This window comes from Vicugna pacos, chromosome 8 (genome assembly GCF_048564905.1).
Source record: "Vicugna pacos chromosome 8, VicPac4, whole genome shotgun sequence".
NCBI classification, from domain to species: domain Eukaryota; kingdom Metazoa; phylum Chordata; class Mammalia; order Artiodactyla; family Camelidae; genus Vicugna; species Vicugna pacos.
The window spans coordinates 68471249-68488430 of record NC_132994.1 but is presented as its reverse complement, the minus strand read 5'-3'; the positions used below and the strand labels follow the sequence as shown (position 1 = coordinate 68488430).

Here is a 17182-nt window from a genome sequence, read left to right as displayed (position 1 = left end):
GAAAAGTCAAGGTGGCCCCACAGCCCACGTGGGCTCCTCCCCCGCCTTCCCGCAGACCTCGCTTCTTGCTGCTCTTCCCTCCTCACCTCCAGCCGCACCAGCCTCCCGGCTCCTCCCTGAGAGCCCCCACTCAACCCCTCCCCACCCCGTCTTCCCTCCGTCTGCAGGGTTCCTCCCCAGTCACTCAACTCTGCACGTCTTGGCTCACATGTCCTCTTTCCTTGACCCCTTGACTTCCTAGGGCAGCCCTGTTCCAGCCTGCTTTCTGTTTCTCCATGCTACCCATCACCCTCTGACATAGTCTGTATTTGACTTGTCCACGTATCACCTTTCTTCTCCCTCTAAAATGCAGACTCCATGAAAGGAATTTTTGGTCTCTTTGGTTTGCTTTTCTAGTTCCTGAGACGAGAAAAGTCTTGACGTAGAGTAGACATTCAATACATGTTCCTTGAATCAACAAGCGAGTGGGTGAACACGATCACAGAAGGAACCACTGACTTTTCAGTTTTGCAACTAAGAAGCTCCTTTTCTTAGAGGGTGGGGATGGGGGTGATTATTTTTTGTCTTGAGATGAATATTCCAAGTGCCCTTCCATCAGCAACTGTCCAACAAATATGTAGGCTCTCATTCTTGAGAGAAGTTTTTGTCCTCACTAGCTGTTATTCCTCCTGACTGTTACCATCATAAATTCCTGCACAAACCTGGAGAGAACAGGGGAGATGTTTAGCCTTGAAACACAGTCTGTGATTTTTTTTTCCCTCATGAATTTGATCTGTTAATTAAATCTCGTCTGTAGGTCTCATTATATGATGGTGAGGTTGCAGGCCGGCTGGTGGGGAGAGGGGCGAGAGAGCCCTGGCTGCTGGAGGCGATGCTTCCTCGTGGAGATCGGGACCAGCCCCCTTGTCCATCTTGTCAAGCAGCAGAGGTGTCTTTCTGGAGAGAGCGTGCAGGAAGCAGCAGGCAGCAGCAGGGGGTAGGAGTGTGAGAAAAATAGGAGAATTAATAGACCTGCCTCCTGTGGTTTCTTCTGGACACAATTACCTGAAACTCAAAGCACAAAACTAAGTCTTTATTTTAGCAAACACAAGCTACTTCTTGTCACATGTCATTTGCTAAATGCGCAGAAGTTTAAAAAAAAAAAAAAAAGCAGAGAGAAAGAAATGTTCCTCACCGTAATTTCATTATAGCCATCAACACACAGCCACAGCCTCCACCCACCAGCTTTCTTGGACACTGAGATGTCTGGCTGAGGGAAACTTCTGGCCTGTCTAGTTTGATTCTGCAATTATCATAATCTCCACCCTCCAGAGGTTGCGGCTGGTGAAGTGGATTAGTGAACAAGCCTTTGGGGTCTCTGGAGAAGGGGGTTCAAATCCCGAGCTTAGGTCGTAAGTAAAGATGAAGGGGGTTAGCCTAATGGTTTATCCCCCCTTGGGAACAGTCAAAGGCACAGCTAGTCCTGACTGCTAACCTCGTTCCGAAGAAGCACAGCCAGGAACGTGGTGACTTGATCCTCATCCAGAGAAGCAGGCTCCTGACTCTCTGAATTCACTCCGGGCCTTTTCAAACACAATGTGCATTTTTTTCCAAAGAAATCACACTGTGACTGTTTGTTCACTGGCAGAGAGAGGCATGTTATTCTGCAGAAGTGCCTGTTTGGGCTCAAATAATTTCATGAAGATAGAGTAGTCTCAAATGATCACCAGCACATTATGAAAAGAGGGACCGATCTGTTTTCTTGCCTTCTCTCATGACAGGTGTATTTCTACTGGATTTGCCGGGACCCAAGAGCTTTCGAGTGGTTTGCTGATCTCTTACTCTCACTGGAGACACGGATGAGAGAGCAAGGGAAAGCTCACTTTCTGACTTATCATATATTTCTTACTGGCTGGGATGAAAATCAGGTATTGATAAGACTCTGAGAATGAGCAATATTCTCTAACTCGTCTCATAATGTTGCAAAGAGGAGAGGAACGATTTCAATAATGAGCGACACAGTTATCTGGTCACATGAAAGTCTTATTTTTATGTTCTTTAAAAGGAAAAGAGAATAAAATAAAACCAGATTAGCCAGAGCTCTTCAATTTGTAGCAATAAAACAGCCTACGGTTATCTTGCTGAGGAATAGAACAGAAGATTGGAAAAGTGATTGGATAGTGGAAGACAATTCCACTTTCAGAAACCCAGGAAAAATCATGTCACTGAAAGTTGCATTTGTCATTTTTGTAACATCAAGAGAATATTATGGATTGACTGTATTGTCTTGTCGAACTCCTAATTGATTGTGAGTCTATGCTTTGAGCTATTCAGAGTTAACCAGAAAAAATCCCAGGTGTTTGCATTCAGCATTTTGTATTGTAAAGTATGTGAGTTCCTACAGAAGATAATTATTATGAATACATGATTTACCTGGAGATTTATTTTTCTTAAGGCATTCTGAGGAGTTGTGTGTAGGTATGTTTATTCACCTAAGATCAAAACGATCTTCTGTTGTGGCAGGTGTTCTGACGTGTAGTGTATATTAGTGAAATATGAAAGTTGTGTTTACCAAAATAATGCATATCATAATATTGCACTGAGGTAGTAATTCAGTGTTATCGTATTGAATAATAACTATTAAGTTTTAAATCTCTTAACTCCTCAAATATGGAAGCTAACAATGAAGAGATTACTAGGTTATGAAATTTATGTTCTAATCAGCACTTCTGTGACAGCTACTATAGATATTTACTTTAAGGAAAGCGTGTTTGAACCAAAGAGATTTGCATTAGTTACTAAGTTTACAAGTGAATATGCTCTTGTGAGCTCCTGACTTAACTAGCTAGCTTTTCTCTCTCTTTCTGTCTGTCTGTCTCTCTCTCACACACTCACACGCATACACACACTCACGTATACGTTGGCTCTAAAGGACATCACTGTAGTTTGACTCTGTGCTTCTGCAAATGAGTAAGACTTTGATTGAAATTCAGTAGCTAAATGATTTTTTAGGGTCTTATTTGCAGTTGGTCTTATATATTTATTCCCCTGGGATAATTTGAAATAGAAATTTCTTGGGAACTAGGCTTGAAACATCTTAATGAATTAAATAGTGTTAGTTTTATTTTCCAAACAAACCTTTTTTTCTCATTCGAATGGGATGTTTGACGTATGAGCCATTTGGTGAAGGAAAAGCACAGCCTTTGTCTTTTGCTTTCTGGTCCTGCCCTCGCTCTTCTGCTTCTGCAATGAATTGATCCCAACTGCCCCACGCCTCGGTCTTCCATTTGGAAGTTGCAGGACTGAGGCCCCGTTTGATTTTGTGACAACACAGCTCTGTCCTGTCTCATCCCTGCCTGGCCCAAAAGTACACTATAAGATAGACTTTTCTTCTGAATCCGAGTAAACTAAAATAGACGTGTTCTTAAATTTTGCCATGACATGTTGGAAATTCTTTAGATGCTAAAATTTCAGGAAAAAAATAATTGGTACATGCTGTCAGTAAAGGAATCAGGAGGCTGTTTTAGAAACAGCCAATTGGGAAACTGAATTCAACAACCTCAAAGTGACAGAATGACAAGAACAGAAGGCACAGATGGCAAAGGTATTATGAAGGGCAAACCAACAGGGTTTGGAGATTAATTGAACGTTGGGCTGAGAAATATGGAACAAATACAATTCCAAATGTTTGAACATCAGTAATTGGTAGCTGGGCAGTACTGCTGACAGAAGTAGGAAAGTCTCTTTTTTTCTAGTCAATACCACCCAAACGTCTTAGCAAATGCTTCCAGGCCTTCCTGACCTGACAGCAACACACTTGTTCTGTCAAATTCCCGTCATTTTCCTTTGGCACCAGAGCCACCAAACAATGCATGTTTTCCTCTAATGCCCAAGACTTTCTTGGTTTCATGTCTCCCCTGATACTGTTCCCCCTTCCCTGACATGTCACTTAAGCCCCTCTGCCCCTCCCACTGTCTACTGCATGGAATCATCCTTTAAAGCCTGGTCCCCTCTAAGGCCTTCCCCAGTTTTCTCAGCCAAAATTGTTTGGAGCTTCACCAGAGTAACCTGTTTCCTTCTCCAGGGCACTTTGCTTCTGTCTCCAGTAAAGACGGGCGGTCTGACTCAGGTCATAGCAGCTGTGTGCATGGGCGGTCCCTCCCTCTGATGACCATTTCCTCCCAAAGCAGAGACCTTCTCTCTTCTTTCTACCACTCCATTCAGAGCACACTGCCCGCCTGTGGAAATCACTTCACAGTTGTCTGTGGGAGTAACTGGAAGTCACAAATCATTTGGGAAATGAAATGACTCATTTTTAGCTGTGATGACCTATTCGAAGGAACAGAAAGAATTCTACATAAAAATATGTGTGGGGAGTTTGAGAGGCAGGACTCTACTCAGGCAAGAAGTTGAGGGCTCAGGAGAGAAAGTTTGAATCCATCTTTGTAGGCTATGCTAACTGGGGCTATGACAATGGAAGCTCTTTGGGAAGTAGTGGTCCAAAAGAGATGCAGAGAACCGAGCCTAGAGATTGAGAAGGCAGCTGCCTTTTGAGACATGAGAATATGACAAGAAAATAAAATCTAATGTTTCTTTCTTGAATCAAAAGAAGAGCCAGAGAAAAGTAGAAGAACTAGGATTTTATAATGCAGATAGAATCAAGATGAAGCAACGTTCAGCCACGTGGTGGAGAAGCCAAGTAAGGCTGGGTTGGTCATCAGATCTGGCACTTAGTCAAAAGAGAGGCGATGGTCTCTGCCTTCTTCTTCTGCCCACAGCTGAAACCAGCTTCCTGTGTGGCACCAACCAGTCCTACTGTTAAGCAAGACAGCTGGGGGCTGCAGCTCACCTGGAGGCCAGCGCAACTCTGACCTTGAGCTCTAGTTCTGATAGTGGTGCTTCTGCCAGTTTCCAAGGTCCAATCCTCAACAACCGTCTCGGTTCTTATTCCTGAATTCTCTGCCTTGATCAACCTGCCTAAGAGGGTCCTGCCCTCCTCTTGCCATTTTTCCCTCTCTTGCCTGGAGCCCTGTTTGCAAACTCAATGCCTAGAGTAGCTGTGCTCCGTGGGGTCAGACTCGCCGATGGCAAATTCCCGCAGCCTAGATTTCTGTGATTCCACCCAAGTCTGCCATCATCCACAGGCCTGTGAGGACATGTCCAGTATTCTCTGCCCACCTCCCTATCCCCAGCTGCTTTGATGAGAGGGCCAGCCAACTGGGAAGTCAGGCTTGCAGTAGGCTCCTGGGGTAAGAGTTGGGCCCAATGGGGGTGATACCCTAACTGGTCAGAGAATGTGAGCAAATGGAGCACTGAAGGGTAAAACTGGTGAGCTTAAGAGCTATGGAAGGGTCTGAGGGATGAGCACTGGGGACACAAATCCCAGAGGATAAGAAGCAAGAATTCTTTTTTTGTAATTTACTTTTTATTATTATTTTTTGTTGAAATACAGTCAGTTTACAGTGTTGTGTTAGTTTCTGGTATACAGCACAGTGACTCAGTTATACATATATATATTCCTTTTCATATTCTTTTTCATTAGAGGCTATTATAAGATATTGAATATAGCTCCCTGTGCTATACAGTAGAACCTTGTTGTTTATTGAAGGAATCCTTCGTAATTACCGGAACTCAGCAGGGGCTGAAACAAATGACAGCAACTCAAAAAAATCATCACCAGGCATTGCTAGCCCCAGGCTCTTACTTATCCACCACCTGATACCTGGGTGCTTCCATCTAATTGGAAGGCAAGCAGTCAGCCACAGAGCTCCAAACATGCCCCTTGCTGAGCTCTGGCCACCTGTCCTGCCTGCCAGACTCAACATCTTTCCAGCACTTGAACCTGAACACAAACCATTTCAACCCATTAGACAGATCTGATTGTAAAGTCCACCTTCATTCTGGGCATTTCCTAGCACTTTAATCGGCCAGTGCTCTCCTCAGATCCCCAAAGTTTACTATGACATGAATGGGATGAGAGCTTGAGATTACTTTTTGAGACATTTGGCAGAAAAAAAAAAAAGGAAATAGCTTAGTGCTTGCTTTCCCCTAACCCAATTTTCTGTATTACTCTCATCTTTTCAAGAAAAGCCCTCTTTCCAGGCTCATTGTTTTTGCACATCAATCATTTGGAAGGCACTTTGTTTCAGTAGTGGAATACAAAAAAATTCCCTATTAAAAACACTTGTGTATCAAATCTACAAATGAGCATCATTACTTCATCTTTTATTTAGTATTCAATTTTTAAAAAAAAAAGTTTACTTTTTTTTTCCCTAAATGTCATCTGATACCACAATTTAAATTTTAGGCTTTTCACATAGCTCTACACTGGGATGAAAATACTGATGTGATTACTGGATTAAAGCAGAAAACCTTCTATGGAAGACCTAACTGGAATAATGAGTTCCGGCAGGTCGCCTACAGTCACCCCAGGTAAGGTAGCTCTCTCCCCTCTGCCTGCTGGGAGCCTCCGGGGAGAGGCGCAGGCTCCGTTGCTGCTGAAATGGAAAGTGCTCGGCACAGACTGGTTAATCTGCAGTAGGGGGCGTCTTGTTTAGAAATGAAACATCAACTTTAGAAAAGATGGCCATGGGATAGTTCAGGAACCACAAGCCTCTGCTTGAGCGGCTTACAGCACCTGACAATTATCAATTGCATTGAAATTTTTCACACTACAACTTCATTAAGATGGTATTTCTTAAATGCCCAATGCCTTCAAGAAATCCTGGATGAATTCTCTCATGCCAAACCATAGACTGAATCTAGCATGTCTAGGAAAATAAATAATGCAAAACCAAGTAGAGATTTGGGGTGATAGTAAGGACGCAAGGTCTGGAGCCCAAGTGCTGGGGCATAAATCCCGGCTCTGCCGTCACAACTGGTTTACCTCGATCAGGTTGTTTAAGCTGCACTGACTTAGTCTTCCTCTCTGTAAACTGCAAATAATAAAACTGTTTACCGCCTAGCTTCTGTGAGAATTAAATGTATAAATACTTGTAAAGTGCTTAAAACAGCCCTTTGAGTTCAGTAGGTTAGCTGCTATTATTATTATTATTATTATTATTATTATTATTATTATTATTACTATTACTATTATTACTATTATTATCATCATTACGTGATCAGTTTCAACACAGAAAAGGAAGAGCATTTGCTCTGGGACCATAAGGCAGGAAGGAAAGCTGTGCTCTCTGATTCTAGAAAATACTGGCTACATGGTCTAGAACAAGGGAATTTGTTTGAGCTTTTGGGCCCCACTGTAAAACATGAGTGATTTTATGCATTCACAGTGTTATTTTCATAATTTTAAAAAATGCATAGTTTGTTGAAGAGCCTGGTAAAGTGCAAAGCATCGTATAGTTATTGTTGTTATTGTATATCCCCTAAATCAGTATTTGTTTTGAAACCCCATCATCTACAGCTCTTGAAGTAGCATGCCCTAATAGTGCCTTGTTTAAAGAATAGTTTCCATGTGTGAAGAATGATATGAAGGAAGTGAGAGAGTGTGCTACATGGACAACTGGGAAAGAGCAAAAAGTAGCACATGCCAAGGCCCTAAGGCAGGAGCCACCATTTCTGGCATGATCTAGGAGGCCCGTGATGTTGGAACACACGGGTTGAAATGCAGAGTAGCAGAAGAAGGAATTTAGGAGACATAACTGGGAAAAGTTACAGGTCATTTTATTTGGATTTTGCTCTAAGAGGGGAAGCCAGTTTAAGGTTTGAGCAAGCGTAACATGATGCATCAGTCTTACGTTTAATTGGATCCCTCTGCCTGCTGCGAGAGACTGGATTGTAAGGAGCCTTGGGAAGAAATGGAAAGGCCAGTGAGGAGGTGAGCAGTGGAGGTGGTGGCTTGGATGGGGGAGGTGGCAATAGAGGTACCAAGAAGCAGCTGGATTCTAGATATTTTTTGAAGGTAGAGCTGACATCACTTGCTGTTGCACTAGATGGGAGTCATGGCCCAAACTTGACTGGAATTACCACTGACCGAGATGAGGACAACTATAAGAGGAATGGCTGGCAGATGTGAGATCTCAGGAGTTCAGTTTCTTGACATGTTTAGCTTTTAGATGCCTGTTATACATCCAAGTGGAGAGACTGAGTAGGCAGATGAATGAGTCAGTAGTTCATGGGAGAAGTGCAGACAGGAGGCACACGCTTGGGAAGTGTCAGCATGTAAATTGTGTTTGGAGCCATGAAACTAGATGAGATGGAGAAAGAAGCAAGTATGTATAGATCAACAAGAGTTCCAAGAATCACAGGTCGGAGAGAAGGGGAAGGTATTCTCTATTTGCAGCTATGGAGTTCAATATGTGTTATTCGTCGCCATTTTATTAATCATGTCATTTAGGTCTTCTGTAAGACCCCTTTTCTACCCAGTTTACCAGTACTGAACCATTAAAAGTAAATTAAAATCTACTAGGGTATTTCTGACTAATTCCCTGTTTCCTGTGATTTGCCTCTTATCCTCCCATCTTCCCCCCAGTTCTGGCATTGCTGCTTTGTGGTCTTCTGTCACAGAGGTTATTGCTTCATTAAACTCTTTGTAGTTCCCTGGTATTTTTTCTGTTCTATGGAATACTTTTCTGATGAATATTGTTCATATTTTGGTCAATCTGGCTACTCTGTTTTACATTTTTTCTTATATTTTCTTTGTACCAGAACTATTCTGTGGATTTTTTTTTCTTTAATTAATTGTCATTGACTCTGTTAGACTTCTCTGGACGAGCCATTGGAAGGTGATTTGGTGAGGCATGGAAGGAATGGCCAGGTAGCTGTACAAGGTTCCTAGCCCATCCAATTCCAGTGAATTCACTCTGACTTAAACTGTCTGTGCTCTGTGAGGCTCCCAGCCAACCTCACTAAGCCCTGTGCCCCAGGAGGCTTTGAGAGAAACCCTGGACCCTAAACAGCATTCACTGCCGAGGCTCTAGACTACTGAGCACTCCATGCCAGCATCAGCCCAGGCAAGAGACAACGGGCACTTACTCCTGACCTTGAATGGGCCTGAGAATAAGATTTCTAGCAAGAAAGGCCAAGAAAAGCTTAACTTTTGGCTTCAGGGTTAAGAGAAGGACAGACTGGACCAGCCACACTGTCTCTTCCCCACCTCAGGCTCAGCTTTAGGTGTACTCTGAGGGCCAGTCAAGTCCCGTGCAGGTGGCCTTGGGACTCTCCATTCCAGAAACCCACCTGCTTGGTTTTACTTCTTGACCTGACTCTTGCTGACACTTGGTCTAGAATCGAGTTCTGGCCCTCCATCCATCCAAATGTGGTGCTTTAAACCCATCCCAGCTTCTGGAGCCACAGAATTCAGTTCCTCTGGGCTCCCTACTCAACACCCAGCCCTAGTTCCAACACTCCCAGTCTCCTCTGAGCCCTGAAAGTCACCCTTCATCTCACACCCATCCAGTACTTCTTGTCCAGAGGCAGGGACTGGATCATTTTATCTGCAGTTTCCTTTAAAAATTAGAGATAAAAAATAAAAATTGGAGATAGAAAACAAACAAAAATTTACCAACTTCTATGTTACCATCACAATCAGTTGTTTTGTTTTTTCTTTTTTCTTTTTTTTTATTTGGTGCTGTTTTCTCCTTTTGGGAAAAAAAAAATCTGTTCCCCTGATAAATGTTTTAAACTCCATTTTCAGTTATCACGGGATGAATGTTCCCACCTTGCATGCTTTTGACACGGACACATTTTTTAAGTTTTTATAGATAAGACTGCTCTTTGTGCTGATTGTCCCATATTGATGCCTCACGTTGTATTTGTTTATCTGTGTTACACATGAAGTTTGCAGCCCAGTGGGAAGGCCTTTCAAACCAAACCATTTAATTATCTCCCTTTGCTCAGAAAGGCATGAGCCAGAAACACAGCATCAAGAGACCCAGAGTGGAAGTGAGTTTGTACAGACTCTGCCCCCAAAATTATACTGCATCATGCTGAGAAGTGAGTCTGTCTGATTTTGCAGGGGGAGAGGAGCAGAGAACAGTTGGAAGGTGGGAAAACCACACAGCTGTCACTTCTCTCATTGCTCTTATGAGGAGTGTGTTCATCCCTTTTCAAAAGCCATCATCAAAGTGTAGTACATACCGGTACTGAAAGCCTGACTGAATTTTTTAGCACGATATCTTTGGAACCTCTTGCTTCCTGCTGGATGGCTTCATCTCTTCCAGAGTAGAAGAGTAACCCCCCCAAGGTTTGGATGTCACTGAATCCAGCCTCCACATCATACTTTCTAGCCCCTAATTTATAAAATAGTATGTTTGTAATAGCCTTAGACTCTAGAACATTGCAATTTGTTTTATAGCTTCAACCATCATTGTAATTATTAATAGATACATGTAGGCAAAGATCAATTACCATTTTATCCATGTGATGCCAGATGCGGGGGAAAAGGCAAGTCACTGGCAAAGATCTGAGCGCTGTTCTTCCAAAAGACTTTTTAAATGACCTCCTTAAAATAATTTTGTTTTCTGCTGGGTAAAGGAAGATTTATGTTTAATGAAGCTTTTAATGAAGAAATCTGGGAAAGAGAATGCCAATAGAATCTAATTTTTAAACAAGAAAATCTAATATTGAGAAGTATTTCAATATCCTGGCCTTTGTCCAGATATAAATAAAACACACAATTCAATTATTGTTCTGCACAAAGGACAAAGTCACATTAATTTTCCTCAAGATGGTTATTAAAGAGATAAACAGTATGTTTTCCCCTGATTATGTCAAGGATTTGTTTGTTCCCAAGCCTTCTTGGCTGCTTTTACAAGACAGGTCGGTCCTGTTATTAGCTCTTCTTTTTTGGCAAAGGTGAGCCAAGAAAGAATTGATGGATTTGTTCATGGCCTCAGAAAAGGTTCTTTGTTCTCAAGGGTCTTTGAAGTAGACTCTCAACTATTTCTATTCATCAGCGCGAAGCCAAGGATTCTTGGGGCTTACTCTTTTAACGACGTTTACCTGTTCACTTAAAGTAGGAGTTTGTTCTTGTTCTCAGAAGAAGGAGTTAAATCAAAAGACTAAAAGGAAGAGGGGCAAAAACATTTTTTTTTTTTTTGCAGAACATGAAAAACAGCACCAAAAATAAAGCTTGAAGGGAAGCAGATCAAAGAGAATCATGAAAGCTATAAAGGAACCAGAAAATTGCAAAAATAACAGTAATAGAGAAAGAAATTGATGCACATCAAAATGAATACAAATAAGGAAAGAGGAAGAAAAAATGTAAAAGAGATCAAAGACCGAGAGTAGCAAATAGGAAAGGGTATTCTGTTGTCTTTATTTGCAATTAATTTTCGTAATTGTCTCAGCTGTATTGCAAAAGCATAAGTATAGTTTTAAAAGAAGATCAACAAATGCTAAGCAGATATATAAAAAGTAAATCTTTTATTGATTCAGCCAAACGGACGTGCACGTGACAATTGTTGTATATTGCTCAAGTTAGACAAGCACTAACATTTACTCTAAACACTAAAACAATGGCTATTATTCTCCCAATTAAAATATACTAGATTAATTAAATACATGCATTGATATCCATGTCTTACTAACCTTTAGAAATGTGTATCTTATACAAAAATGAAAGCTGTATTTCGTTTTTTTAAACGTTTTCAATATGCTCCCAAGCTTAAGGCAAATGTTCAGAAAAATCAGGAAATCATTTCCAAAAAGGTAGACAGAATGAAAATAAATACATCTTTGTTACATCCAGTTCCTTTTTTGGTAAACACGCGTTGGGCACGCAGTCAGCCTTCTGGGTGTGTGGATCAGTTATTCTTAATTAATTGAATAAAGTGATATTCCATAATACTTCAATCTTTGATCTTACGTTTCACATAGTATTTATCATTTGCCACTTTTGACTCGTCTACTAGTAACTTCACCATGCCTTGTAGGCATAAAACTTTATGTAATTAATTCCCATAAAAAGTTTGAAGGTTTGGCCATTTTCTCTTAACTTCAGTAGAAGTGTTTCTTTTATCTTGAAGGAAAAAAGCAAAGACTGGAAGAGTACTATCATTTGTCAGAACAGTACAACCCAACCCAGCAACGCAGGAAGGTGCTGACTTACCATACAATTGTAAGCTTCTAATCCCTGCTGCATGGATGTATTTTAGACCACCCATTGTTTTCAGAAATATAAAAATACCTTATACTAAATTGAGTAAATGTGTCCATCTGGAAACACATTTGCTTGTGTGCACTCCCTCCAGTTCTCTTTTGTATGTGCATATGTGCAAAATGTTTTTAAATGATCTTTTTAAGAAATTACCATTCTGATTATAGCACACAAGTCTGCCTATCTAACAGGGTATCCTAAACATTCCTTAGCTGACTAAATTGTTCAGAATACTCAGAGGAACAGACTTAAGTGGAAATCCCACACATGATAAATGATAGCTTCATGAGAACAATAAAACCACCATAAACTTAGGGCTGGAGTACTGTTAGCATACTTAAATAGGACCTTTGCACCAGAGGGCCTCCAGGCCTCCAGTTATAATCAAGGGAAGGTTCAATGAAAATTCCTGGCAGTATTCCATCTGCAGTAGGTGGGGTCAGAGAGCAAGTGAGCACAAGGTGTATTTATCACTATTCTGCAAATTTCCTTTGGTGATATTACCTATCAAGTCGTTAGGTATGGCAAAAATATTAGGATATTTCTGTGTGAAGGTGTATAGACTTCAGTATTTTATCAGAAAGGGGGAGGCGACAAGATTGGAAGAAAAATGGCGCTACCCTTGCCAGGGATCCAATGCTGTAAGTCAGCTGCCTTCACTTCTCTCTCCTAGTTAACCATGACGTCCTCAAGGGCAGCAGCTTTCTCTCTGCTCCTCAGAGCCAAGCACGGTAACCAGGGTCAGCAGGTGAAGGGGCGATGAGAAAGATGAGGGAGCTGGGACAAGAGGGCTAACTCTTGCCAAAGATGGAGTTGGCAGGAAGAGCAAGAGAAGTGTGTCTCAGCCGTGAGCAAGTGCTGTAGGGACGTCCGTAGCCCCCAGTGAACTGAGTCATTAGGACCCAGAGAGAAGTCCCAGAGCAGGCTGCTGCAAATCAAATGGGAGATGGGTTTAAAAAAATTTAAAAAAAAGGCCAACACAATGCTCATCTGTGGTTACGGGGGAAAAAAAAAAAGGTGTTATACAACATGTAATTATGCGATGAATCATTTGGCAGCGTTTCTAATGAAACTCATTCTCTAGAAAAGATTAACCCAAAGTGGTGTCCATTGTCTGATACCGAGTTCGTCGCCCTCGTGGTCCTCTTTCTAAGCCTCCATAAATCCACGGGAAGCTTCTGTTTATCGATTTTATTTGCAGAGTGCACTCAGGGCATAAAGTAATTTGATTTTTTTTAAATGGGGTTTAGGGTCTGCCCCTACAGGGTTATAACTTACCAAGCATAAAAGCCAACACATAAAAACAAACATACGATTGAAAGAGAGCAGGGCTCAAGGCAGCCGAAGCTGGGAATCCAGCAGGATGTGGGATTACTCCCGGGCACAAGCACTCTCCCGTGTATCTGCCGGGCGGACTGTCCTCTGGGGGTGACATTTTGGATGCCTTTCATGCATGGCATCGCTGAACTGTTTTGAAAAATGCATCAACCCCACAGAAAAGCACAATAGTTATTTAGCAAATAAGAAGGGGACAGGAGGATGTTCTTTATTGTTTATCAGAGCTAAAAGTAATGCTGTTAATGTTAACCGTCTTTGGAGCCTGGGTAAAATTTGTCCTTTTCTCACGAAAGGCAGCAGCTCGGACTGATCGATGCTGTTCATGTTGTCCCTGAGCCAACTCCTCCCGTGTGTGCAAACTCTGCAGCTTGCAGGCTGTAAACTGAAGAAGAATGCCGTGTGTTTTTAGACTTCTTTTACAGAGAATCTTTTTTTTTTCATTCTGAGAAATTGTGGGTAATTAAACTTTATAGAAGAATTTTTTTCTTTACCAACCCCATTAGGGTTCTGTTGCACTTGTCCATGGCCTCATAAAAGAGAAAAAAAATGCTGTCACATTGTGCCCTAACCACTTTGTGGGGATTCTCAGCTCCACGCTTCACTGCAAGCATTTGTGATGAGAAATCTCTATACTTGAAATCACAAATGCCAAGGAGGGTAAGCAAGGCAAGCGAAAGAATGCCGAGTGTGGGGACAGAAGTGCTCGGAGAGCTAGGGAAAGACTGGCCTTTCTGTCTTAGCGAAAGGTAGATCATGAATAACCTTTGTGAGACTTTTTGGTGATTGCATAACCATGAGAGCTACATAAATATAGAAAAGTGTGTACTTAGCTGTGCTGTGTAATAGCCACAACTTCAAAAGAGACAGGGTAGCTGTGAACTGCTGGGGACACCAGTAGTACACCAGGCAGCCAGCAATCAGAATCTTTTGAAATGGAGTCTTAAAGGCAGAGCATCAAAGAGCATCTTCATGATCTGCAAACAGTCACAGTGGCTGCAAACGAAAGGGCAATCTTAGCCTGTTGGGGACGGGCCAGTGGGCAATCTCTTTGGTGATACCTGCACTAATGGAAAAATATCACCACCCATAACAGTGTCTTTGAACATAGATGCAAGGATGCCTCAGAGCATCAGACTCCTCACTGGGAAGGGTTTTGCCTGAGCCATCTATCATTCAAAGTGTTTCAGTCCAGAACTCAAAAAACCTAGTGCAAGAGTGCTAATCCGGGAGATCTGTGATCATCGCTGGGTTAACAGCCAACATCACATATTCTGGTCAACTTTGTGGAGCAAGCAGACATCATGTAGGTCACAACGTAAGCTAACTGTCCCCAAGACCTCCCCAGTGTGCCAAGGACAGGGCGGAAGGCTGTGTCCGCTAAGACCGGTCTAACCTTCACAGAGGTGCTAGAAGTTCGGTACTAGAACTGCCCTCGAGGATCGCTAAGGCAAGCGGGGGCTTGGAGGAGGTAATTAACATGCCCTAAGTTTCCTAGCAACCAAGTCGGGGAGCCAACAGCACTCTTAACCGGGGGCTGATATTTCCATAAACCCCTTTAAGTTGCTTCCGTAAGTCATAGACTCATGTTTCTCCAGTGGGAAGTATTTTCTCAAATTTAGCCATGGGAATGATGCCTTTAAAAATAGTACTTAACACGTTTTAAACATATTGTCATTTACAAGTGAATCCACTTGATAGGTTTCTTTGAAGCTAGAGTTTGAAATGTCATTGAACCATCAATTTCTACCACGGATATTATGGTTTGGGAACACAAAATTAAATATGGATACAATACATGGCAAAGAACCACGTTAATATGCAAGCTAAGAAGAATGAGGCCATAGAGGCACGCTCCCCACCTCCCAACAAAAGCAGAATGAGGAAGGAAAGGTGGGGTAGCAAGCTGATCCTCAATTCCGAGGAATTTCTCCAAGACGGTGTTTGTCAAAATGTGGTTCATAGGACCATGTGCTTTAATGTCATCTGGGGGCCTTGCTAAAAATGCATTCCTTGGATTCAAGCCTGGGACTCTATGTTTTAATAATCTGCCTAGATAATTTTATGCACAGCAAAGTGTGAGAACTAGACTAAAGTAACTAATTAAGCTTGTGCCAGAGATTGGAAAAATGCTGCAAGAAACAGTACAACACAAGATAAGGGAAGACATGGTCTCTCTAAGTCCCTATAGAGACTCACCCCTCCCAATTTCCAGAGACAACCTAGTTCTCACACTTTGCTGTGCACTGATTCATTGTTTATATTATAAGCAGAGCTGGCAGTTGTGTTTACAAGGGATTTGAGCAGCCCCAGGGCAGCCACTATATGCAAAAACACCTCTTCAACACAGTTTTCTGAAATGCCATCATTAGAGATGACAACTTTGGGGTGACTTCATTTCCAACAATACGATTTTCCTTTCCAACTCTTCTTTTTGACCTTCTTTAAAAACCAAATTAACTCCAACAGGAGAAATAAACTAAGTTGCTATGATTTTTGTATACATGTTATTATCTGTGAAAAGGCAGGGTTGAATAATAGGAATCACTAACACTTTTAAAACCGTTTTGGATGCATTATCTCATTTTGCTTTGGATAAAACATACAATGTAGTCATCATTATCTTGGTTTTACACATGCGGAGATTGAGGTCCAGAGTCTTACTCAAGACCACGCAGATAATAACAGCAGAGCCATTTATTCATCCCTTCAACAGACGTGTTGATTGTCTGCTGGATGCTGGATACTATTCCTTACGGTAGGAAACAGACCAGGTCCCTGCTCTCGGGGAGCTTACATTCTAATCACCAGTCCAAGAGGACATTAATCAAGGTCACCTGACCAAAACTCCAGGCGCTATCACCTCTGTATCAAAACGCCCTTGCCAGTCATGATGGCCCCTGGCAGCTTCAGTCTTCTTGGTACCACTTACCTATGCAATGCAGGGCATAACAGGACTCTGCAGACCTGTGAGAGAGCCTGGTGCTGAAGATAGAAGAGCATCCAAGAAAAAGGGAAGTGGGTGGAGAAAAATCAACACATAAAGTCACAACCACAGCCACTCACTCACTGCATCATTCTGTCTTGGCTTCTGGTCCAAGTCTCCCCTGTGTAACACATTCTCTGCTTTTCTTACCTCTACTGCAGCAGTGACATTGGCGTGTTCTTCTGTGGACCCAAAGCTCTCTCAAAGATAATTCAAAGAATGTGCCGTCTATATTCATCAGCCGACCCCAGGGGGGTTCATTTTTATTACAACAAAGAAAGCTTCTAGACTCTGGAGAAAAAAAATCCGTGCATATATTATGTAAGTGGCTACAATCACATAGGTTAGAAGTTGGGAAGCTTTTCCTATAAAGGACAAAACTGTAATTATTTTAGATTTTGTGGACTGTCTGGTCTCAACTCTGCTACTGCGATCACTCAAGTAGCTACCATCCCTCAACAAATGGGCATGGCTGTGTTCCAGTAAAACTTTATTTGTGGACCCTGAAATCAAATTTACTATAATTTTCTTCTGCCATGAAATATTCCTCTTTGGACTTGGTTTCAACAATTTAAAAATGTAAAAGTCATCTTTAGCTCACGGATTGTCCAAAACACAGGTGGCAGGCCAGACCTGGCCTGTGGGAGGTAGTCTGTTGACCCCTGATGTAGGTCATCTTTCCCAAGATTGTTTTCATGCTTAATGGTGCACCCAATATGGCAACTGGCATGACTGCATGGCTTGTAGCCTCCTTTAGAAATTATTTC

General features: G+C 42.0%; 1 protein-coding gene across 1 annotated transcript in view; it reads left to right on the top strand.

Annotated features, from left to right (window-relative positions):
* Positions 1 to 16703, top strand: part of NOX3 (NADPH oxidase 3) — a 55881-nt gene extending 39178 nt beyond the window's left edge. Inside the window, exons 11-13 of the mRNA XM_006197705.2 lie at positions 1761 to 1907; positions 6287 to 6411; positions 16577 to 16703. Coding sequence (XP_006197767.2) covers positions 1761 to 1907; positions 6287 to 6411; positions 16577 to 16703 — 399 coding nt within the window. The remainder of the gene's footprint in view (positions 1 to 1760; positions 1908 to 6286; positions 6412 to 16576) is intronic.
* Positions 16704 to 17182: the final 479 nt, after the last annotated feature.